The sequence below is a fragment of the Pipistrellus hanaki genome (assembly GCF_964339955.1).
Source record: "Pipistrellus hanaki genome assembly, chromosome: 3".
NCBI lineage: Eukaryota > Metazoa > Chordata > Mammalia > Chiroptera > Vespertilionidae > Pipistrellus > Pipistrellus hanaki.
In genome coordinates this window covers 106,227,962-106,253,267 of record NC_140505.1, presented here as the reverse complement: position 1 = coordinate 106,253,267, position 25,306 = coordinate 106,227,962, and the positions used below count along the sequence as shown (strand labels likewise).

Below are 25,306 nucleotides of genomic sequence, written 5' to 3'. Positions count from 1 at the left end.
CCTCAGAACCGCTGCCTGGGCCCAGTGAATTCCACTAGGAGAGTCCTTAGGGCCCAGGCAGACCCTTGTGCATCTGGAGGAGGGTGGAGAGAGGCCTGGGGCAGAAAGGGATAGAGACTTTGGGGTGATTTCCACCGCTCTGAAAACTTGAGGCTGTCACCACCAGAGAAATGGAAGGAGGGGGTCTTTTCTAAAAGTGATGTCTTGGGGTTTTTGTAGCCTTGACCTCCTACTTTTTCAGGGCCTTTCCCCCATCCATAATCACCTTTCCACCTCCCCCCATTCCTCCCCCCCACACACACACATAGATGAGAGATTCCCCTTAACAGTGAAGAGTCATGAGCATTGAAGAACCACTTTCCCCTGTGGAGATGTGGGGATCCTAAGTGTGGGGTAGACCAGTCCAGAGTTGAGACTCCCTTGGCTTGGCCACATTATCTTATAAACTGGGATTTTACACAAAAATGAATATACCTACCACCCAATTTCTTTCTGATTAGCCAGGCCCTAGCCCTGGAGGGGTCTTTCTAAATCCATGTGTGATGTCCAGGTGTGGTGTAGACTGGCCACTCTTTCATGCAGGACTTTGGAAGAGGCTTCCTGGGAGTTACGATCTCCTGGGGTTTTAGGAGGTCAGCTATGAGTGAGCAGACCTCAATCGTGATGATCACGGCTCACATATATGTATCAAGCATTTACTGCATGCCAGCAGGCACTGTTCCAAGACCCATGCCATGCAAAATCTCATTTCATCTTCACAGCAATCCTGAGAGGTGAGTGCTGTCAAGCTGTGCAAATGAAGGATCGATGGCTGAGATCTGAAGCCAGGCAGGATGGTTCCGTAACCTGAGCCTTAAGCCTCCATCGTCCTACCTCTGCACTGCACCCCGAGAGGAGTGTGGGCCCAATGCCTCTCTAGTCCTTGTCAGACCCAGGTGTGACTTGTGGAGTCAGAAGACCCCTTGGATGGTCAGGTAGTCCAGCCCCCTCACTTTACCAGGTGGAAACTGAGTCCCAGAAAGAGGAAATGACTAGTCCCCTGGCCAGAGGCAGAGAAATGGACAGAATCAGGTACTATTCATTGGCTCACCTTTATGTGCTATGCTCTGACCCTCTCATCTGAGAAGAAAGCAGAGCCGAAAAAATGGATTCATACATCTCAAGAAGTCTGAGCTAGATTCAGTTTCCTCTTTCTGTTTCTGGTATAGGTATATTTTAAGGTAGGGGTGTTGAACTCAATCAGAGAGGGGGCCAAAATCTAAAATCCAGCCTAAATCACGGGCCGAATGGTTTACTGAACAGTCATAAACTGACAATGTCATAAACTGACAGCGGAGTGCAGTGATGACAGCGCGGTGCGGGCCACATTGCAAGGCCTGGCGGGCTGGATTTGGCCCTCGGGCCTTGTGTTTGACACATGTGTTTTAAGGGGTCCGTGGATGAATGTCTGATGGTGTAATTTCAGGCAGAGTTAATTGGTGATGAGGGGAAGGGTCTTAATCCTATGCTAGAGGGAAGGAACTTCAAGTCCACTCAGTCACCTAAGTGGCATGTCAATTCCACTTGGTCTCCAGGTACATGATGGAAACGACCTTTATTAAGTTCTGTTTCTAGGAACTCCCTTAAGACTCATAACCACCCTGCCCCTGAGGTGTTATAGGTATCAGCTCCATTCTACAAACGGGGACACTGAGGCACAGAGAGGCTAAGTGACCAAACAGCTAAATCACATGTGTCAAACACAAGGCCCGCGGGCCAAATCCAGCCCGCCAGGCCTTGCAATGTGGCCCGCACCGCGCTGTCATCACTGCACTCCGCTGTCAGTTTATGACATTGTCAGTTTATGACTATTCAATAAACCATTCGGCCCGCGATTTAGGCTGGATTTTAGATTTTGGCCCCTTCTCTGATTGAGTTCGACACCCCTAAGCTAAATGATAGAAACAAGATTCAAATCCAAGGGCATCTGACACCAAAGGCCTGGCTTCTCATTCCTCCCACTGTGACTGGCAGAGAGCAGTGGTTCTCAAAGTGTGTTCCCCAGAACAGCAGCAGCCCCTGGACACGTGTCAACACCATCAGTTCTCAGACTTGACCGAGACCCAGTGCATCAGAAACTCTGGGAGCAGCAATTTGTGTGTTAATAAGCCCGCCAGGTGATTTTGATGCCCACTCAAGTGTGAGATCCACTGGAAAACAGGTGCTGCCAGGCCCAGCAAAAGGGAAATCATCTCAGGCATCCATACTGACTTCCAATGTGTTTGGATAGTTTATACTGAATTCTTGTGGTTCCTGAATCCTTAAGGTGTCACTGGCAGCCATCTCTCGGAGGCCCCTGAAACGATTTTCTTTGTCCTCATGTCATCACCAGGAGCACGGCAGATCCTCCTGCGTCCACTTCCTCCTGCTCCATTTCCTTAGCCATGTCGCACTTCCCCAAAAAGCCTTGACCTTTGTTGGGCACGTTGTGAGTTCCGTTAACAGAAATAACTCTCTGCGCATGGGGATATTTTTAATTGAATTGTGTGAGCCAAGAACTGCAGAAATAAAACCAGGGTTCCTGCATCCGTGGCTGTGGGTGGTTTCGTTTTCCACCCTCATCCTGGAACCTGACATCAGTCTCCACCGGGAGCACAGGTCCCGGGTCTGCAGCACAGGCCGCTCCTCCCTGCCTTGGCCTGCGCCTCACCTGCCAGATCTTCACTGTGTGTTCTGCTATCATTACCTAGCTTCAGCTCCCAACCAGTTCCTCTGTCTGCCAGACACTGTCTTACTGTCATTAAGTCATTTTTGTCCTAGCTGGTTTGGCTCAATGGATAGAGCGTCGGCCTGTGGACTGAAGGGTCCTGGGTTTGATTCTGGTCAAGGGCACATTGTGGGTTTGATCCCCTGTGGGATGTATGCAGGAGGCAGCCAATCAATGATTCCCTTTCATCATTGATGTTTCTATCTCTCTCTCCCTCTCCCTTCCTCTCTGAAATCAATATATATATTAAAAAGAAATCATTTTTGATCACACATCATGTGGGTCTCCCTGCAACACAAACTGATGCCTCGCACAGATCAGGGCTGAGCCGTTTTATGCACGATTGTACCTCTTTACACAGGCGCAGGGGACATCGGTACTGAGGTTCCCCCCTCTTGTGGGCTACTTGCTGCAGCCCCTGCAGATACCCACAGGGGAGAGAGGCCTACCCAGAAGGAGCCCTGCACTCCTCCTGCCGCCCCGCCCCTCAGCAGCACCTGCGAGTCCAGACAAGCTCTGCAGGAAGCCCTCTAATCAGCCTCCCATGCCACATCATCACTCACAGCGTGTGCGGCTGAGGGGGGAGGGGAGGACCTGCATGCCACTCTGCCGCGCTGCCTGCCGATGGAACCCATGGGGCCATTCCCAGGCAGCTTTTCCAAGTGGCAGATCAGCTCCGGGTGATTTTGCACAGCAAGCCGGTGAGCCCAGCCATCCTGGGTCAGGGGGCAGAGCTTCCAAAGGCGCAGGCCACTGAACTGCTTCCCCAGCTGGCCATGTTGCTCGAGGTCTCGTTCATTCACTTGGTCTCTTACTTACTCATTTTACAAATGTTTGCTGGACTCGTGTTTGGATGGGGGTGCAGAGATTCAGAGCACTGCCTCTTCCTGCAGGAGCACGTAGCCTGGTGGGAAGACAGGCAGGTAAATGTTAGGACACGGGCACAGCTGCGGTGGTGGACAGAAGGCGGGCCAGGTTCCAGTGGTGGAGGAGGAGCCCTCCTGGAGAGATGACAATTACACGGAGACGGCAAAGTTGGGCTTGGGTGGCAGAAAGAAAGAACAGTGTGTGCAAGAGGGTGGAGGCACATAGTGAGGTGGCAGGAGGGGTGCCCGTGTGCCGAAGGGGCAGGAGACGCTGGGAAGCTAACAGGCCTGGCTTGCTTTGCTGAGAAACTCCGGTTTCCTAAAAGGGATGTGGGAAGCTCATGAAAAAAATATAAGCAGGGGAGTGACAGGGCCAAATGATGTGCTAGTAGGATTGTTCTGGGAGATTATTTGGAGGCAACGAGACTGGTTAGGAGGCTGTCGCAGTCATGCTGTGGAGGGAAATGATGCCCTAAATCTCAGCAGTGGCCATGGGGAGGGGAGGAGTGGGTGGAGCCCAGAGGCACGGCGGAGCAGGGGCCTGGTGGCAGTGTAGGGGACAGATCCCACTGGACAGCCTCCTGAGCTGCTGAGAATTCAGAACACTCCGTCTTCGATACGAATGTTTGTGTACAGTACAGTAAGGTGTGCAAATTATACTAAATAATGTGCCTATATTTTCAGGGGGTTTTTTTTGTTTGTTTTTTGTTTTTTGTTTTTTGTTTTTGCGGGGGAGGGAGATGCTGGCTTTGGGACTTCAATCTGAAGAATTCCTCAAATCAGACATTGTCAAATATGTACTGACAAGTTAAAATAATAAATACCAAGTAAAACATAAAACATGTACAACCTGACTTCTCTGCAAGAGATTGCTAGCACAACCTGTGGTCATGTGAGTATTGCTCATGACTGGCATTCAGACAAGAGCATCCAGATTCACACAGTGGCAGGACTCAAAAGTAGGCCGGTTAATCCCTGGCTGGTGCAGCTCAGTGGTTAGAGCATCGGCCCACGGAGAGGAACGAGTAACCTGAGGGAGGGTGATGATGTGGTGGGAGCAGGAGAGGAGTGTTTGAAGAACGGGGTGATTACCGTGCTGACGCTGCCCCGAGGCTGGTGGGACGTGGACAGAAGTTGGTGCCATTGGCCTTGGCCGCACGGCGGCCGGTGGGGCCCCCGACAAGAGAAGTGTGAGCAGCACGCTGCAGGTGGACGCATGGCTGGAGCCGGTGGAAGGGAATGGGGTTGAGAAAGTGGAGACAGCACGGAAGGGACGCCTTCTGGAAGTTCAACTCTCAAGAGGATTAGAGAAAAGAAGGGTCAAAGCAGGGTTTTACTTTGTAAAACAGAAAATAAAATAAGTGCTAATGAGAACTTAGTAGAGAGGGGAGAACTGATACTGTATGAAAGAGCATTGCAAACTTAATGTGTGCAAAGCTGAAGTCTCTCTGCCTCCTCCGCACCTGTGTCAGCCTATCATCAACTCTTCCTAAAAAGGAGCAACAGGCCCCCAGAGGCCAAGCCAGAGCTGAGACTCTTCGCTGACTCCTGCTTCCTCACTTCCCACATCCCTCCACCACCTGGTGCATCTGTTCTTCCGGACGATATTTAGACCCACTGGGATAGGGTCTAAACGGGCAGTCAGACATCCCTCTCACAATCCAGGACTACTGGCTCCCAACTGCTCACCTGCCTGCCTTCATAATTGCCCCTAACCACTTCTGCCTGCCAGCCTGATCACCCCCTAACCACTCCCATGCCAACCTGATTGATGTCTAACTGCTCCTCTGCCAGCCTGTTTGCCCCCAACTTCCCTCCTCTGCTGGCCTGGCCACCCCTAACTGCCTTCCCCTACAGTGTTGATCACCTCCAACTGCCCTCCCTTGCAGACCTGGTCCCCCTCAACTTCCCTCCCTTGCAGGCCTGGTGCCTTCCAACTGCCCTCCCTGCTGGCCATCTTGTGGTGGCCATCTTGTGTCCACATGGGGGCAGCCATATTGTGTGTTGGAGTGATGGTCAATCTGCATATTACTATTTTATTAGATAGGATAGAGGCCTGGTGCATGGGTGGGGGCCAGCTGATTTGCCCTGAAGGGTGTCCAAGATCAGGGTGGGGTTCCCTTGGGGCATGGGGCAGCCTGACCGAGGGGCCCATGGTGGTTTGCAGGCCAGCCATGGCCCCTGGCGACCCAAGCAGAGGCCATGGTATCTGGAATTTACTTACCTTCTACAATTGAAACTTTGTAGCCTGGAGCAGAGCCAAGCCTCCTGCTTGCTCCACGGCTGCAGCCATTTCTGTTTGGATTTGTTTACTTTCTATAATTGAAACTTTGTATCCTTAAGTGGAGGCCTAGGCTGGCCAGGGTGTGTGGAAAGCTTGGCTTCCTCTATTGCCGGGCAAACCCAAGCCTCTCAACTGATCTCTGTGGCTGTAGCCATCTTGGTTGGGTTTAATTTGCATACTTGCTCTGATTGGCTGGTGGGCGTGGCTTGTGGGTGTGGCTTGAGCAGAGTGATGGTTAATTTGCATATTACTCTTTTATTATGTAGGACAACTATTTAAACTCCATTTGTTTCTTTCATCAGGACAGGATCTGTGTTTGTGTTGTCTGTACTTATACCAGGTCCTTAGCACAGCATCTGGGTACACATAGGAGACACTAAATGCATATTTGTTGGAAGGAAGAGATGGGGAAAGGAAGGAAGGGAGGATGGAAGGACAGAGGGAGAGAGAGAGGGGAGAAGAAGGGAGTGAGGGAAAGGTGGAGGGCAGACCAGAAAGGACAAGAAATTAGCCCCTGCCCCTGCCATGGGCCCCGTGTGCCCATGCCAGCTCTGAAACTGCAGGGTGGCCACACAGCCTCACGCTGACTGCTGTAAGAGAAGTGGCTCCTCGCACATAACTCTATGGCTGTGGCCAATTGCGCCCCACCCCCGCCACACTCAGTGCGGCACTGAGAGCGGTGAGAGCACGGAGGGGCCTCTCCATGGTGTTAGCACCCAGTGAAGTGGAGAGGGCCTGGCGGTGCAGAAGGGCTCACAAGCAGGAAGCCAGACACCTGCTCTTCCTAGTTGTGGGAGCACGGAGCAAGAGCTTTGGGGTCTCAGTTTTGCCTTCTGTAAAATGGGGAGATTATACATCAAAAAGTACCACCCAGAAACGTGACACTTTTCACCTTAAAGATTATCTAAGAGGAGAAATGGTAGTTGTCCTGGGTGGAGGCAGCAGGATGGTTTTGAAAAACTGTCAACAATCGGCTCCCCACGAGAATTCTAGGGTGACAAAGAGGACAGGGAGAGGGGGTTTTTAATGCTGCTAGATATTGCAAACCAAGAGAGCGATGGAAAAGGTAAGAGGAGAGGAGAGATGGCAGAGGTCAGGGTGCTTCTTTGGAGGTGGGAAAACAATCATGCTGTGGGGAGGGGCAGGATTATGGGCGATCCCAGGATTGGAGACCCCAGAGGTGAGGGCCCACCAGAGCACGCTTGCTAGACAGCACAGCCACCTGCCCCGAGCCACAGGCTCTCCATGGAGGCAGTGGTGGTTCTCAGGGAGACGCGGGGAGAAGCAGTCATCGTGAGCTGTATTCCAAAGCCAGCCAGAGACGAAGCCTGGTCTCCTGCCATCCCCGAGCATCTGCAGAGCCATAGAGACTGGCTGAGTCCTTGTCAGAGGATGTCAGACTGCAGAGAGTCCTGACAGGTCACCCGGCCCAACGCCAGCTCTGCAGAGAGGAAAGCATTTGTCTGCTGGAGGCACTAGTGCCTTTCCACCGCGCAGCACGGCTTCCTGCTGCCATCTGGGGGTTTCGCAGAAAACACTGATATTTCCCCCCACGGGACCCAAGAATGCCAGGACACGAGCTACCCATTAACCACTGCGGCCCCATGGTGGCAGTTGCAGGGAGGAAAGCGTGAAATGGGTGTTTGTGTGTGGAGACTGCATCTGTCTGTACCTCCATCATCCCCCACTCACCACCCCACTGCAAAGGCAGCCCCCGAGAGCTGATGGGGACCATGTGCCCTCAAGAGCTGTTGCTGGTTGGCCTATGAGTTGCTGGACTCACAGCTTAAAAGCTTCTACATGGGCCAGATCCCCCCTCACTCAGCTCAGCTATTTTAATTTTTAAAGAATCTTTGAAGGATGCTGATTCCCAGGCCTTGCCTCCAGCTATTCTAGTCGGTAGATCTGGGGTAGGGTTCAGGAATCTAGATTTTAACAAGCTCCTTCTGCGGGGTTTTCAAAGGTGTGAGATACAGACTGTCTGCCCCACGGCCCAGGTGTCTTCCCCTGAATCACCATCCCCGTGGCGTGATTGATTAATTTATGTAGCGCTCCCCATCGTGGGCTGGTGCTTCCACCTGGTTGCGTCTCCATCCCAGGCCTTGATTCGCAGGCTCTGGGCTCATTGCGGGAGCTTTTAGCTGCAGCCTGAAAGCCAGTGAGCCGGCTTCGCGTCACCTGAGTGAAGGGCTGGAAACTAGGCCATCGTGCTTGGCTGAGCAGATCCCTTCTTTCCCAGCTGCTCCACCGCCTCCTCCTGTCCACTGCGCACAGGGCCTGGGCCTCCGGGCGCCCCCCCCCCCCTCAGGGCTGAGGCCTGGACCAGAGTGCGGGGGCAGAGGATGCATGCACAGAGGCTCTGGGAGGACACTGGCAGGGGAACACTGTGCCAGGGCCTCAGGGTTCAGAGGCCTGCAGGGTGAGGTCAGGGCCAGGTAAGGAGCAGGTAGATGGACCACAGGGACAAGTGGGCAGGGGGGCAGTCAGACACCAGACTAGGGGAACCAGGAGCCATTCTGGGGTCCACCAGGGAGGTAGGCCCCACAGGCAGGCTTGGCCAAGCTGGGGTTCATTGCCCTTCCCCTTGGCCTTGCAGGAGTCAGGGTGGGAGTCCCTGGGGTGAGAGGCTGCAATGTGCCCCGCCCTCCGCCCACTGCCACTTCACGCCGAGGCACACCAGGTCCTGTCTTTGCTGTTTTCCTCCCTCATTGCCTCTGTCTTGTCCTGTCATTGTCTCCTCTTCCTCCTCCACCTTCACCTCTCCTGCCTCCTTCTCCCCCTCCTTCATTCCCCTCTCCCCCTTTTCTCCCCCTAGTTTTTGTTTTTCTCTTGTTCTCTCTCCTCCTTTTTGCTTGTCTGTCTCTCTCTCTCTTCATCCCCTTGCCTCTCTTTGTGTGTCTCTCTCCCTCTGCCTCTCACTCCTTGTTCTCTCTGTGTCTCTCACTGACTCTCTGTGTCCTCTGTGTCTCTGTCTCCTCCCTCCTATTATTCCCTCCTATGTCTCCCCTTCTCCCTGTCCGGTTCACCTCTTCCGGACAGCTGGCATCCCTGTATGGCTCAATCATGCTGGATTTATAACACCTGGGGGACATGCAGATGCAGGCCCCATGATGCTGATCTCAGAGCTCATGTTCCACGGGGGAGGGATCAGGGAGGAGGCGGCAAGAGTTCGCCAAGGCAGAACCTGGAGGGCCTACTCCCCAATTATCCGTCCCAAATGCTCAGACACCGATGTTGCCAATTCTCATGCTTGGGCCAAATTCTTGCCTCCCCCTCCCAGCCCCACCCTCTGACTCACTCACGATCCAGATGGACAAGCCTGAGAGAAGGCTGGGCTTGACCAGGCTCCCAGCATGAGATGGCCATCCTCCCTGCCCGGGAGGGTGGGGGAAGGAGAGCCCCTGCCAGCCCTTCCCTCTGAGGACGTCCTCGGGGCCCTCTCCCCTCTGGTCCCCCTGAAAGGAGTGGGGGGAGCCGATCCATGACCACCACCATGTGGGGCTCTCCCCTTTCTTTCTCCTAAACATTGACAGCACAGCAGGGCTAGGCGGGATCTCTGCGCAAGCTTCAAGCTCCACACGGGAGCCAGGATGATGGCGGGAGTGGTGTCAGGGCTCAGCCCTCCACTCAGGCAGCCACTCTTCGGAGTCTGTCGGCATGCTGGACCACACATGCCGACTCGAGGCCTGCATGGACTGAGCCACACACTGGACTCGAGGCCTGCATGGACTGGCAGAGAGCAGTGAGGGGACATTGATGCCTGGGGTCCTGACCATGTGGTGGGGTCTCCAGGGGCTGTGGGAGCAGAGAGAGGCCTGTTCACCTCCTGAGGACGGCGAGGGGCTGGGTATAAAATGATCGGGAGAGAGGAATGGAGTGTAGCGGAGGTGCAGAAGCTGAGGAATCAGCTCCAAGAGCCTGGTTAAGATGCATAAGCTCAGGGAGAATTAGGTCTGGGCTGAGCCAGGCCTACATTCCCGCCTTGCTGCTCACAGCCCAGGGAACAGGCTCCCTGAAAGAGGACAAGCATGACCCAGTGGGCAGGAGGCATGGCCCTCCAGGAGCAGCCGGAGCCAAAAGAATGAGACTGCCCAGTGGGGGTGATGGGCACGCGCACCACTACCTCCTCCCCCACACGCCGAAGGGGAACGTCAGAGGCAAACTCTCCCAGGTTAGAGGTGGTGTTTAAGAGGTGGAGGAGCGCTTGGAAGCAGGACTCTGACCTCCTTCTCAGAGGAAACCGAGGCTCCAAGTGGTGAGTCTGTGAACTAAAGTCACAACAAGCTCGGTGGTGGGCCCAGGCCCAGGCCCAGGTGGCTGTTCTTTTCACACTATCCCCTCCCACGTGAAGGTATGTCATTTCCTCCCGATGACCACAGCTCCCCTGAGCGCTGGGGCTCCTTGGCTACAAAGGAAGGACCTGGGAGCCGATGGGAGGGCGGTGCAGGAGGAGGTCCCCTCACCAGAAACCCCAATGGGACCTGGGAAAGGAAGTGAGGGAGACATGCACGCTCCCAGCAGGACTCTGAAGTCTAGGAGAGCAAATTGCACGTCTTACACCTTCGCCTGGCACTGAGACACTGTGAGGTTGAGAAGAAAGGACCTGGGCTTAGGAGATTCCGCCTCCTCCTAGCTCTGTGGCCTTGGGCCACCTGCTGGCCTCTCTGGGCCTGGGGTGCTTAGCTGTGAAGTGGAGGCAACAGTCGGCCATCCGCCTCACAAACTTGTGTTAGATGAGGGGGATGGGAAAGGGTCTCTGGTTATTGAAGAAAGCCCCTCGGGGTGAGGAAGGCTCAGGAGGTTTCAGGGAGCAAAGTCGCTCCCTCCCCCCAGCAGAGTGGGGTCCTCCGGCCACTGGTGGCTGCACCTTACTCAGCTCCTGTGGGATGGGGGAGTGTGGGGCCGACCTTCCCTCATGACCCTCCTCCCGCCGCCGCAGCTGCGTGGTGGATGAGATGGACTTCTCGGGCATGGAGCTGGACGAGGCCCTGCGCAAGTTCCAGGCGCACATCCGCGTGCAGGGGGAGGCCCAGAAGGTGGAGCGGCTGATAGAGGCCTTCAGGTAGGACCCCCTCTGCGCGCCCCCCCCCCCCATACACCTCAGAACACACACCTGGGGAGGTGGGGTGGGGGAGGTGGGGTGGAGGATGTGTGTGGGGGGGAAGTGGGGTGGAGAAGGAGAGCTGCTGTGGGCCTAGGAGTGGGAGAGATGGGATAGATAGAAAGGAGGAAGGGAGAGAAAGGGATAGAGCCCCTCGAGCTCTCCGAGCTGGAACAGCACTGAGGCCTGCGTGCATTTTACTCATCCCACAACAAGCAAATCTTTAATGAGCATCAGTGCAAGGTTGGTGTGGTGGGATCCGTGGGTGTTTGACACCTGCTCTGTCCCCACAGAGGGGAAGAAGACCAGGCTGCAAGGTGTGAGGGGCTTGGGGGGGGGGGGGCGCGGGATGAGGGGAAGGGAGCTGCCCGGACCTAAGGCCTGCAGAGCCTGATTCCTGCCCCGCAGCCCCCCTTGCTGGAGCTGGGGAGGTTGGGGAGAGGCCTCAGCCCCCGCTCTGTGTCCCCCACCGCAGCCAGCGCTATTGCATGTGCAACCCCGAGGTGGTGCAGCAATTCCACAACCCTGACACCATCTTCATCCTGGCCTTCGCCATCATCCTCCTCAACACCGACATGTACAGCCCCAACATTAAGCCTGACCGGAAGATGATGCTGGAGGATTTCATCCGAAACCTTCGAGGTGAGGAGGTGGGGGCAGCCTGTTCTGTTCAGTGTTCATTCTGTGAGTTTGAGCCCAATTGCAGATTGTCTTGAGTGGCCAAGGGCACTGGACGCTGCCCTCTGGGCCTGGTCACGCATAGCAGTCTGGGAAAGTTGCCCGCATGCCAGGCACCTGGGGCGTTTCCAGGAGGCACTGCCACTGCCCTGTACCAAGCCGCAAGGGCCCTGGGCAATGTCCCTGGCCCTGCACGGACTGTCCTCCATCGGTTGACCTCTAGGCCCCTGGCACCAAAGCTAATGCCTAGTCCTTCCCACTTCACAACTTCTGAGGTCTCTTCTGTCCTGGGTCCATTTAAGTCAGCCGTGCAGATAGCGAATGGAATCTGCCAGCCAAGTCCTCCTCTTAACACGGTGCACCACCGGGCAGGGTGTGGTGGGTGCACAACTGATTTTTTCTTTCTTTTTAGCTTTTTCAAAATAAAAGTTACACACAAACATAATTTAATAAAGTCAAATAATTCTACAAGGCTTACTAAAAAAAAAAAAAAAAAATCAGTCCCTGTGCCTGTTGCCACTCTCCTGCCTTAGGGGCAACCATTTAATTTCCCCCTCGTTCTTGAGTTTCTTCTATATCATTAAATTACATGCTTCCTCCTGCTGCTTTTTTCTTATTCCTTTTTTTATTATAACAAAAAAAAATGCATACTGTGAGATCTTGATGAATGTTTATATTCCTATACAGCTATGTAATCACGCCCAGATCTAAATATAGATCACTATCCTCACCTGGGAACATTCTCGCAGGTTCTGTTCCATTCAATACCCCTGCCCTTGAGTAACAACTTCTCTGGCCTTCCATCACCACTGCCAAGTTGTGCCAGCTCTGGAATTTCATATGAACGGGATTATACAGTACATGTATTTTGGTATGCAGTTTCTTTCACACTCTGCTACTTACTCATTTAAAAAAAACAATTAAGTGTTATCTATTAATTTCTGCCTTAGTCTGTTCAGGCTGATAAAACAAAATACCACAGTCTGGGTAGATTATAAACAGCAGACACATTTCTCACAGTTCTGGAGGCTAGAAGTCCAAGGTCAAGGCACAAGCAGATTCAGTGTCTGGCGAGAGCCCTCTTCCTGGTTCTAGCTGATGCTTCTCGCTGTGTCCTCCCAGGTGGAAGGGGTGAGGGAGTCTGTGGGGCCTCTCTCATAGGTGCACTGATACCACTCATGAGAACTCCAGCCTCCTGACTTAAGCACCTTCAGAAGGCCCTGCCTCCTAATACCGTTGGGCATTAGGATTTCAACATATGAATTTGACAGGTACATAAACATTCAGGCGATAGAGTGGAATCAAAGGATTTAGCCTTCTTTCATTTACCTTCACTAACCCATCCCCCCTAAAATTACATCACAACCCCATGCATCATTGGTAGCATCATATTTGTAATGTCATTGTTTATATTAAACACAAGCCAAAGCTGAGTAAACATAATACAAAGCTGAGTCTTGAAGTATAAAATGATTACAAATCCTTTCTATTTCTTTCTTTTTTTTTCTTTTTCTTTTTTTGGAGTGAATACTTGTATTCTTTTCCCATGTGTTCAGCTCTTTATGTACCTGCCATTAATTCATCTCCAAACTCTTCACCTCAAGTGTCAAGTTCCTCCAAACACATTGAGCCCCAGCAGGTATTTCCTGAGTTTCATATTCTGGGAGCTGTGCCTCCCGGGGCCTCTAGTTCTGCTCTGGTCTGGACAGCTGCACGGCTGTCATTCTGGTATCTCCCTTCACCATCGTCTGGGGACCCTTCATCTTGCTCCTGTGTTAGATTTCTGTTGCCTACATTTCATAGCTTCCTCTTTGAGAGAGAAGAGGTATACTTCCCCCCGCCCCCTAGGAAAAAAGGTACACTGGAGGCAAATTTTTTGAAAACTTGTGTGTCTGAATATCTTTTCCTGTCTTGACTCTTTTTTTTTTTTTTTAAAGTAAATCGGATTAATCCCATCACTTTTTTAAAAATACATTTTTATTGATTTCAGAGAGGAAGGGAGAGGGAGAGATAAATAGAACCATCAATGATGAGAGAGAATCATTGATCGGCTGCCTCCTGCATGCCCTACACTGGGATTGAATTCACAACTCACGTTATGTGCCCTGGCTGGGATTCAAACCATGACCTCCTGATTCATATGTTGACGCTCAATCACTGAGCCATGCCAGGTGGGCTTTTATCTTCACTAGTGATTGGCAATCTCCTTTGGAATAGAATTTCAGATTGGAAACATTAAACACTGAATTTTTAAGGCATTGCTCTATTGCCTTTAACTGACAATGCTAACAAACACTGCCATTCCAATTCCTGACCTTTTGCTATTATTTTTTTTCTTGCTCTCTCCAAAAAGTTATAGGTTCTTCCCTTTGTCCTTTCTGTTCTGAATTTTCATGAAGGTGTACCTTGTGGTGGGTTGTGTTTTTTTTTTTTTTTTTTTTTTTTTTGTTTATTGTACTAGGCACTGGGTTGTTCCTTTAGTTTAGAAACACAAGCTTTCCAATTGTGGGAAGTTTTCTAAATATTGTATTTGTTCATTTCTCTGTCCTCTTTTTCTGAAACTCTCATTACTCAGATGTTAGATCTCCTAGTTTGATCTTCTAATGTTTACAGTTTTCTACCTGCCATCTTTGTCTTCTAGTTGACTTTCTTGAAGATATCCTTACCTTTCAAGTCTCTTACTAAGTTTTTCGTTTCTGTTGTCATACTTTTCATTTTAAATAACTCCTTTTTTCTTTTCTAAATGTTCTTCTTCTATAGCATTTTATTCTTGTTTTATAGATGCAATATCTTCTTATATATCTCTGAAGACATTAATGATATATTTTTATTTGCTTGTTTCAATTTCTTCCTGCTTGCCTCTATTTCTTCTGGCTTCTGTTTTCTGTTTTCCCCACACTTCTTTTCATATGTAGTTGATGAATGGGTGTCTATATTTAAGAGTGAGCCACTAAACAGCTGACTAAATACTATGTGAGTACGGGCAGGCTGCTGAATGGTGGACTAATCATAGGGTGGTTTAGTTGAGCTGTTTCATTGGGGAACCCCTACTGCAGTATCTTTAGATGTTTTCTCTTGTGCTGGTTGGAGAGAAATGTCTAATCTGTTGTCCAAAGGCTATGAGTCTGGCTGCCAACATTCTGAGATCTTTGTGAATGAATAGGGTTGAGGGGAAGGGGGGTCTCTTAATATATAGACATCAGTCTACCCCCAGTTTTCAGTGCAGACTCCCTCCTTTGGATGGGCTTAAAGGAGGGACCCACAACCCAGAGTTCCTGGCTCATTCCTTTCAGAGGATGAGCCTTCAGTGTTCTGCTGCAGTGGAGGAAGGGATAGGAAAACCTAAATGTTTTCTACATTTTCAACCTATTTTCCTGTTCCCAGCCCACCTTCACCTCCACTTTAAGAGATCTGATTGCCGCCAAATCTAGAGCCCTTCTAGGTTCTGTGGCTCTTCAGTGTCCACTTTCTTAGGTTTGCTAATCCAGTCACTCCTTCCTCTGCCTTCTTGTCATCCCCCTCCCCTTCATCTTTGTGGGTGAAGCCTCTTTTAAAAATTCCTTTTTACCAGAATATTCAGAAAGAGATGTACAGCCTTTCATCTTTACCTGGGACCCCTATGTATTCTGTCTGGATCCCTGCTTTGTCCTGCCCCAGCCAGATCTCTTTCAGGCCCCCAGGGGTGCTGCATGGCCCATTAGCCCACCTTTAAGGACCAAATACATATACGGAAGAAACAGGGTCAATACAGAGAATGGCTCATAGAAGGTGAATGTCCTCTCAGTTGTAAGAAAACTCCTTTAAGGACACTTGCCGAAGTTGATTAATTTTCATTTTCTTCCTCTTATCAAAAAAGTGTACTGTACTGTTATTAAAGATTTAGAAAAAGTAGAATTTTTATAGCCTCTGTTTCTGCTTCTAAAGAAATTTGTTTTCATGCTGATACATTTCCTGTTAGTGATGTTTGTTACCAGTTTTTCCATTGCTGTGAAGTAGGAGATGGGTACAGGGTCTCCTTACCTGCATTGCACATGGGCTGCCTCTGTCATTCAATGCTACCTCCACCTTCCCAGTGAGGGCAGAATCTTGTCATCCATTCAACAACTAATTTCTGAGCACCATTCTCCCTTATTGGGAGGGAGGGAAAAGCCCGGGAGGGGGGAAATTCTAAAGGAAATAAGAGAACATTGGCCTTCAAGATGCTCTCATGGTGGGATGGGGGAGGGGAGGTGGACTGCAGAAGCAAAGGCACATGGGAGGAACAGGGAGGCTGAGGGGAAAGGCCTGGGAGGTGGGAATGCAGGTTCTAGACCAGCAGAACCTCACTGCCTCATTCCAGACGAGGCTGGAAATGTGGGGCCATGTTATAGCAGTTTTGATGCTTGGCTAAGGGTTTGTCCTTAATGTAATGGATATGGATGCCAGCCATTGAAGGCTGGGACAGGGCAAAATCAAGACTACTCTTGGGCATCAGTCTGGAAGGGGGCTTCCCCTCTCTGTTTCCAACCTCTGACACCTCTCTCCTCCCCTCCCCGCCTCCTTTCTCTCACCCCAGGTGTGGATGACGGCGCAGACATCCCCAGGGAGCTGGTGGTGGGCATCTACGAAAGGATACAGCAGAAGGAGCTCAAGTCCAATGAGGACCACGTCACGTATGTCACCAAGGTGGAGAAGTCCATCGTGGGCATGAAGACGGTGAGTGCCCGCTGCAGAACAGTACCCCTGGGGTTCACATCCTCTCCTGTGTCTGCTAAGCTCCCCATCACCTCTCCTCTCATTTCTTTCTTCCTGTCATCCCCTCCCATTCGCTTTCTTGCCGTTCAAACACTTTTCCTTTACTCGTGCACTTCATAGTTACTGAGTCCCTGCTGTGTCTGGTAGACTGCACCCTCTTTTTTTTCCTTGCGTCACTGCCTCTTGCTCCAGCTGCTGCAGCGAGAGAGACTGAGCTGAGGTGTGGGGTGACTGCCCAGAGCTCTAGGGATAAAGCATCTGGATAGCTAAATAGGGAGGTTTAGGAAGGGGTTGGTCCTGGGCACGCCTGGCTGGTCCTCCTGGATAGACACAGGGATGGGCTAATGCAGGCTTTGGACTGTGGTGTCCTGAACCACTGGGGTGCCCTTCGGTTGTGACTGTGGAAGAGAAAATATGCTGTGGTTTTGCAGTGATTTTTAAGGTGAGCATTCTCTGTAGTTTACTGCTCTGTTTGCATGCCAGCGGAGGCTCTTTATGCCATAAGTACAAAGGGTGTGGAGTCAGTTCTGGGGTCTGTCTCCAGTTCCTCCTCCTGAACTGCTGGGGAGCCCTTTGGGAACCTTGGGGAGGCTGTGCACTGGCTCCGCTGCCCATGTGTGCAGGGAGGGCCCCGCTCTGCCCAGAGCCTGTATACTGAGGTTTCCGCGTCTCTGCTCTGCTGATGCCACTGGAGTGGATTCGAGGTGTTCCTATAGTCCCCTCCCTCTTGCACACTTGCATTTGGATGTGCAGTGGAGAGGGAGTGGGGTGCCATCCTACAGGCCACAGCCTGGGACATGGGGTGCCCTGAAGAAGGTCATGGAGGGAAATGGGTTGGCAGTGACTGGATATGAACAGTCTGGAAGCGCTTATCAACTGTCTTCCCACCCCTTTACCTCCTCTTTACTCCAGCATACTGAGCCCTTCACCCCAGCCATGCTCCCTGAGAAGCGTGATGAAGGGAAAGGGGAGATTTAGGGTCCATTCGGGCTGGTAACAGAGCCCTGGCCCTCCATCTGCTGAGAAGTGGGTGCTGTGGGGCAGGGAGGGCCCTGAGCTCAGGGCACCTCCTGCTGAGCACAGCCTCTCTCCAGGTGCTGTCGGTGCCCCACCGCCGCCTGGTCTGCTGCAGCCGGCTCTTCGAGGTGACGGATGTGAACAAGCTGCAGAAGCAGGCGGCACACCAGCGGGAGGTGTTTCTCTTCAACGACCTGCTGGTGGTGAGCGGGCTGGCCCCGGGCTCCTCTGCCCTGCTCGGCCTCAGCAGGGACCCTCAAGAGGGGGGGAAAGGGCCCCCAGATTTCACACCGAGTGCTGTGTATTTAGTGGCTGATTTACCTTGTTCGTGGCGTTTTCACATTGTGGGGTGTGAGGTAGCTCAGGTAGGTAGGATCATTGCTAACTTATCAGTGATGAAACTGAGGCAGAGAGAGGTTAAATCACGTCCCAGTCACAGTGGAAATGAACTAGATTCTGACACTCCTCCTCTCCGTTTAGCGGAAGCCTGGGGCAGGCAGGGGGCAGGGGTGCACTTCATGTCCCACAGCAGGGGGTATGGTGCTGGGCATGGACCTCAATGGGACATGTGCTGTCCCTGGGCCTGAAGGGGTGCTGGTGTGTGTGTGTGTGTGTGTGTGTGTGTGTGTGTGTGTGTGGTGGTGGTGGTGGTGGTGGTGTGTGTGTGTGTGGTGGTGGTGGTGGTGGTGGTGGTGGTGGTGTGTGTGTGTGTGAGCCCATGCACGCATGTGTGAGTGCCTACATCTGTAAGGTACTCATTCTTTGGTCTTTGAAGCCTGGTATCCATTCCACACGTGTTCAATGAGTGCCCATTGTGTGCCAGGCATTAATCTAAGTGCAAACAGTGGTGAACAGGATTTGCTTTCTGTCTTTCCTTCAATCCCCACATCCCCTCTATCCATGAGTCGTGTTGGCACTACCTCTAATAAAACTATCCCAATCCAACAATCACAATCTGCCACAACCAGGAGCGGTCCCTCCAGAGTGCAGATCAGGCCCGTCTGCCATGCTTCAGACCTGACCCTGGCTTCTGGTACAGGAGAAGGCAGTCCCATGAGCCTCCAGGACCTCTGACCTCAGGCCCCACCCCCTTCCCTGGCTGCTCTGGCACCTTGGGCACCGCAGGCTGCCTCTCATGAGCCAGGCTCATTCCATCACAGCCTTTGTTCTTGCTGCTCCATCTGTTTGAAAAGCTCCTCCCCTCACCCCACCTCTCCCACCTGTGCCACCACCCTCCCAGCATCCAGTTCGAGCATCACCTCCTTACACAAGTCCTCCCTGCTCACACAAGCAAGGGAACCTGCCAGCCACTGTCTAATCCTTACCCTATTTATTTTCTTCAAGAAACTTCTCAGTTTCTGAAATTATCTTATTGATCCATTTCTTCGCTTTTTTCTTTCTTTCTTTCTTTCTTTCTTTCTTTCTTTCTTTCTTTCTTTTTTCTTTTTTCTTTTTTCTTTTTTCTTTTTTCTTTTTTCTTTTTTCTTATTGTGCTTTATTGACCCAGCCAATCCTCCTCCACGGATAAGCACCCTGAGGACAGGGCTCTCTGTCTCGTTCTCCTGTGTCCCCAGAGTCCAGCTCATGGGAGGTGCTCAATATTTTGTGTGTTGAGCAACTGGCTTGCAGAGTTTTCATTTTAGCAGAGAAGGGAGGTTTAAAAAATAATTAAGAAGATAAATAAAGAAGATAATATCAAATTGAAAGGAAGGTGCTATGAAGAAATAAAACAGGGTAACAGGATCAGGAGTGACAGGTGGACTTTTTTGTTTGTTTATTATATTTTGTTTGTTTTTTAGGAAGGAATCTCTAAGGCGATAGCATTGCATTTCAGATCTAAGTAATGAGAGTAACCCTGCTATGCAGAAAGCTGTGTGGAAAGGAAATAGCATGAGCAAAGGGCCTGCAGTGGGCTGAGCCTGGCTTATGCTCAAGGACGAGAGTGTGGCTTGAGCATAAGCCAGAGTAAGGCAGGGACCAGATCAGGTGGGGCAGGAAGTGTGGCGTGACCTCTTCTAAGTGCAGTGGGAATGGCCCCTGGAGGGTCTTACGCAGTAAATACACACACACACACACACACACACACACACTCACACATTTTGCTGCAGGGGGGCGTTTATATACGTAGATATGTGTGTGCAGACGTTGATGTATAAGTACATGTGTGTGAATGTATCCTAAGTACAAAAGTGTGCGTGTGTGTGCATGTATTTTTGCGTGTGTCGGCTTGTGTGTTGAGGATCGTCCCTGGAGGTCCATGCATCCGGGCACACGCATGTGAACACCCACCAGTGCATCTCTGTCTCCCTCTCCTGGACAGATCCTCAAGCTCTGCCCGAAGAAGAAGAGCTCCTCCACATACACCTTCTGCAAGTCGGTGGGCCTGCTGGGCATGCAGTTCCAGCTCTTTGAGAATGAGTGTGAGTCTCCGTGGGACCCAGAGATGTGGCAGAGGATGGTTGGGGGGAGTTGAGGGCTGTAGGGAGGGGGGAGGGGCAAGCAAGCCGGCTGCCTCCAGCCTCGCCCGCGGCTGCTCATGGCCCATGGGCCTGGGTCTGGTTTCCAGATTACTCTCATGGCATCACCTTGGCGACCCCGCTCTCGGGCTCGGAGAAGAAGCAGGTGCTGCATTTCTGTGCCCTGGGCTCAGACGAGATGCAGAAGTTTGTGGAGGACCTGAAGGAGTCCATCGCGGAGGTGACGGAGCTGGAGCAGATCCGGATAGAGTGTAAGGACACAGTCAGCCAGGCTTCCTGAGGTGGTCGGCAGGGCGGGCGGGCCAGTTCCCAGTCAGCAAGGGACAGAATGAGCTTGTAGACAGACATGCTGGGCCTCCTTCCCCCACTTTGGAGTGAGTGCAGGGTGAGCCAAGGACCCTCCTGCCGTCCTGAACCCTCCAGGCCCACTGCACTGTCATGGCTCCCCACGGCTGCACTGCTCCTCTGTTTCTTCTCTGGTAAATTGAGATCGCTAGAGCTGTGTGCGTGTGCGCACCTGCCAGGCGCGCGGGAGGGGGGGGGAGGTAGGTGCGCCCCTTGCAAGTGAGAACTCCGCTAGTTGGAAGGGACACTGAGCAAGCCGGCCAAGGCAGGCCTGCAAACCAAAGAGGTCCGGACCTGGCTTCTCTCCTGTCAGATTCCCTGTACAGCCTCTTCCCCTGGGCCCAGTCCAGGTTCACACACTACATCTGGTTGTTTCATTTCTTTCGTCTGCTTTCATCTCAAATAGTCGCCCCGCCTAGTTTTTCAAGGTGTGCTTTAGAAAGCCCAGGCTGGTTTTCTGACTGCCCCTCACCGTGGTCTTTCTGTTCCTCTAAGGAAAGCCTTGGTTCTTGACAGCTCCAACTTAGGCGGTTAGAAAACATGGGACTCTGGTTTACTGGTTGCTTTTTTACTTATGTCCATTGGTAAGCTTTAACTGTTTAAGCTCTGCTGTTGCTTCAGATAGCCTTTCAGACAAGAATGGATTCAGAAAGTAAAACAGAACATAAAACTAAACTTCAGGTCTGCCTTATACAGCCACTTAGTTGAAAAGTATTTCTAAAAATCATAAAAATGTACCCTGGCTTGGTAGCTCAGTTGGGTGGAGTACCGTCCCATACAACAAAATTTTGCAGGTTCGATTCCCAGTCAGAGCACATTCTAGGTTGTGGGTTTAATTACTAGTCAGGGTGCATAAGGGAGGCAACCAATCATTGTTTCTCCTCCCTCTTTCTCACTCTCTCTCTCTCTCTCTCTCTCCCACTCTCCCACTCTCCCTCTCTTCTTCCTTCCCTCCCTCCCTCCCTCTCAAAATCAATAAACATATCCTCTAGTGATGATTAAAATAAAATTATAAAAATCTACTAAACAACCGGAGAGGCAGTGGGAGTTTTGGAGCCAGGGCTGTATTACATAGTATTGCATTTTAATCAGTATTTGAGATCACCTACTATGTGCCAGGCAGTTTCTTCTGTTCCCCTAATCCTCACACAGATGCAGCACAGTGGGTGCATTGTCCCCTTTTGCCAGATAAGACAGACGTTAGCGGGTAGGTCCAAGGCCATGCATATTAAACGCAGAGGAGCTGGAATTTGCATTTGTCTGATTTTGAGGTACTTTCCACTCTGGGAGGGAGAACAGATTTGTTAACAATCTCCTAAGAAAACAACCAAAAGTAAATCAAGTTAAAACAAGAAAACCGCACTAGACCAGCCTATATAACTCCAGTCACTGGGTGGAGGGAGGGGTGTGAATTTCCTCCTGGCCTGCTAGAGCTCACAGGGTAACCGACAGCCTCTTTCCAAGAGGGCTGGGCCGCATGTTCAGAGATGCCACCTTGGCCTTTGATGTCGAACTGAAATGGCTTCACTTCTCTCATTGTCAGAATGTCACCAGTGGCTCCACATGCCCCGGGGAGCACAGTGGGCCCCTGGGCACCAGCCTTAGGGGAGGGACACCTTTTCCCATCCACCTGCGGGCAAACACCATGTATCTTCCCCGAGTACAAAGGAGTAGACATCACCAGAATCTGCATGCCAGGAGCTGAATATCCTCCTGCTGTCTAGAGGGAAGGGATGTAGGGAGACCATCTAGCTCTCATTCTTCAGATGAGGAGGGAGGAAAGGCGAGCTGAGGGAAGATGCAGAGCTGGTCAGGGAGGCAGGGAGTCAAGGGGAAAGGAGGAAATGAAAATCAGCCACAGCTACCGTTTACTGAGCACCAATTTCCCCAAAGCCGAGAAAACCCCTCTGCGGGGAGAGGAACGAAGCTCCGTTCAGTAAAAGTATTTCGTGTTGATTGATGCTGTGATTCCGGCAGTCGGGACAAATGGCTTTGGTTCGGGGGTTTGCAGGCTGTGTCCCTGGATTATAGACAACCAGAGAGGCAGGAAATGGGGCCCAGGAGAATAGCTTTAATAAAAGGAACTTGAGTTATGTCTCCTGGAAGAGAGAGGCTGGAGTGATTTAATAATGACTGTCAAATCTCCAAGGACGGTAACTGGCAGTTCTCTAGCAGCACCCAGAGCACAAGGAGGAACGGGTTCACAGTCCAGAGAGAAAAATTGAAATTGAGTGCCAGACTCAGTTGAGTACCAAGACAGATGCCCTGGCCACGCAGGCTGTGCAGCACCCACACCCCCCCCTCCTCCCCTGGCACACGGCCCCCTCCTGGGGAGACTCAGAAGACCCTGTGGAAGCACCGCAGGCTGGGCGCTCAGAGCCCGGGGGGGCATGGCGGGCAGGCAGGCAGCCTAGACGTCACCACAGAGTCTGCTGTGCCCAGTGCGTCTTACACGTTGTAATGACAGATATTAATTGAGCACTTGCCACCGCCAGGTCTTGTTCTAACTGCCTCTATATATTTTCTCGTGTAAATCCCCTTAGTGATGCCGTGACCTGGGCACCGCTGTCCCTCAGGTGTAGCATGAAGGAGTTCAGTAACTTGCCTAAAGCTGCACAGAAAGTGTCAGAGCCAGGGTTCAATTCCACACAGCCCTCCTTCCTCTTCTCCACCCCTTCTACAGCCCAGCAGATATTTCTTCCCCTTACACAAATGAAGAAACGGAGGCTCCAGAGGGTAGTAAAGGCCATGAAGTGGGGTGCCAGACCCCGAGGCCCATGTTCTGTAGCCTGTGTCAAGGATTCGTCCTCATCCTGCTCTCTCTTCTTCTCCGTGTGTTTTTTCTTGTGGTTGAGGTTAGGGTTTCTCTCCATTCCCCAGGGGAGCTGGAGAAGCAGCAGGGAGCAAAGACACGCTCCAAGTCCGGAGGAGCCCAGGTGGACCCACCGCCGAAGCAGGGATCGCCCACAGGTGAGCCGAGGCCCTGCTCGGGAGTGTCAGGCCCCGGGCCTGGCGGGCTGGGCCCGGGAGGGCACGGAGGCCACTTTCCGCCCCCGGGTGTGGGTTCCCGGGGCTTTGGGTGAGGGAAGTGCTCGTTTCCATGGCCATTTCCCCTGCTGAGGGGCTCCAGGCTCACTCCCAGGGGCCTTCACAGTGGGAGTGGGGAGGAAGGAGAGAGACTGCCCCATGGCCTGGCGTCCACCTGCTGCCCAATGGGGAGTCAGGCCTGAGCCCCGGCAGCCCTGGTCCTCGCGAGGACGCCTTCCGCCCTCACGCACCCAGGCTCTCGGAAGACTGCTGGGTCCCGGGGGTGCTGAATTATCCAGACGAATGAAGCCAACTTTTATACCCACGTTGGCCATGCTCCCAGGCCTGCTTCCTGACACCTTCTACCTGCCTACCCCTGCGCTCCCCTCACCCCCGCCTTCGGGGAGGACGCACTCCGCCTTCACAGTCCCCAATGGAAAAGAACCAGGAGAGAATTAAAGCCCATCACCTAAAACCCCCGGCAAACTACCCAGATCTGTGCGCTCATTAATTCATTCAGGCACCTATTCTTACATGCCACAAGCACTTCCGAGTGCCTGCTGTGTGTCCCGCGCCAAGCATGGGGGAGCCAGGGTCCTAGCAAGACATCGGCTTAAGCCCAGAAACCCAAGTGGGTTTCGTGCTGGCCCACACCCTCGGGGACAGCCAGGAGGCCAGGCTGCTGCAGCGTGCGTGCTCACAGGGCGAGTCACAGCAGCTGGGAGATGGGATTCGTGTTCCAGGCCGGACCCAGGGTTCTTTGAGTGGCATGCAGATGCTCTCTGTGATGTCACCTTCTGTACTGGAGTGCAACCTGCCATCACGCATTCGTGATTCTCCCCACCCTGCGCCCTTTCTTCCTGTCAGGTCACAGCTGCTTGTTCCCACAGCTGTCGAGCTCCAAAGCTGAGTCACAGCTCTGAGTGACTCCCCGACAGCCCCCTGCACACTGTGCAGCCCAGCTGCCTCTCTGAAGCTGCAGCCCTGGCCAGACCAAGTGTGCGTCTCCAGGCCTGTCCCCCAGGCCCTGTCCCCCAGACCCTGTCCCCCAGGCCCTGTCCCCAGACCCTGTCCCCAAGACCCTGTCCCCCAGACCCTGTCCCCCAGGCCCTGTCCCCCAGGCCCTGTCCCCCCAGACCCTGTCCCCCAGGCCCTGTCCCCCCAGACCCTGTCCCCCAGACCCTGTCCCCCAGGCCCTGTCCCCCAGACCCTGTCCCCCAGACCCTGTCCCCCAGACCCTGTCCCCCAGGCCCTGTCCCCCAGACCCTGTCCCCCAGGCCCTGTCCCCCCAGACCCTGTCCCCCAGGCCCTGTCCCCCAGACCCTGTCCCCCAGGCCCTGTCCCCCAGGCCCTGTCCCCCAGACCCTGTCCCCCAGACCCTGTCCCCCAGGCCCTGTCCCCCCAGACCCTGTCCCCCAGGCCCTGTCCCCCAGGCCCTGTCCCCCAGGCTCTATCCCCCAGACCCTGTCCCCCAGGCCCTGTCCCCCAGGCCCTGTCCCCCCAGACCCTGTCCCCCAGGCCCTGTCCCCCAGGCCCTGTCCCCCAGGCTCTATCCCCCAGACCCTGTCCCCCAGGCCCTGTCCCCCAGGCCCTGTCCCCCCAGACCCTGTCCCCCAGGCCCTGTCCCCCCAGACCCTGTCCCCCAGACCCTGTCCCCCAGGCCCTGTCCCCCAGGCCCTGTCCCCCAGGCCCTGTCCCCCCAGACCCTGTCCCCCAGGCCCTGTCCCCCAGACCCTGTCCCCCAGGCCCTGTCCCCCAGGCCCTGTCCCCCAGACCCTGTCCCCCAGGCCCTGTCCCCCCAGACCCTGTCCCCCAGGCCCTGTCCCCCAGGCCCTGTCCCCCAGGCTCTATCCCCCAGACCCTGTCCCCCAGGCCCTGTCCCCCAGGCCCTGTCCCCCCAGACCCTGTCCCCCAGGCCCTGTCTGTCAGGGGCCTCCAAACACTTGATCCCAAATACTGGCCCAGCTCATTTTGTGCTACAGAAAGCAGAGAGATGGGAGCAGCATGGGAGCTGACAACCTCTCCAGGGGG

At 53.0% G+C, this 25,306-nt stretch overlaps 1 protein-coding gene across 9 annotated transcripts in view; it reads left to right on the top strand.

Moving 5' to 3' along the window:
• The window catches only part of IQSEC3 (IQ motif and Sec7 domain ArfGEF 3), a 108,569-nt gene that overhangs the window by 75,724 nt on the left and 7,539 nt on the right, over positions 1–25,306 (top strand). For all 9 annotated transcript variants that reach the window (XR_014794587.1, XR_014794588.1, XR_014794589.1 and 6 more), the window contains 7 exons: positions 10,836–10,958; positions 11,473–11,639; positions 16,231–16,370; positions 17,504–17,629; positions 19,747–19,846; positions 19,993–20,154; positions 23,129–23,218. Coding sequence is in view for 6 of the 9 variants with exons in the window: in XM_084878389.1 (XP_084734515.1) it covers positions 10,836–10,958; positions 11,473–11,639; positions 16,231–16,370; positions 17,504–17,629; positions 19,747–19,846; positions 19,993–20,154; positions 23,129–23,218 (908 nt within the window). In the remaining 3 variants the exon portion in view is untranslated. The remainder of the gene's footprint in view (positions 1–10,835; positions 10,959–11,472; positions 11,640–16,230; positions 16,371–17,503; positions 17,630–19,746; positions 19,847–19,992; positions 20,155–23,128; positions 23,219–25,306) is intronic.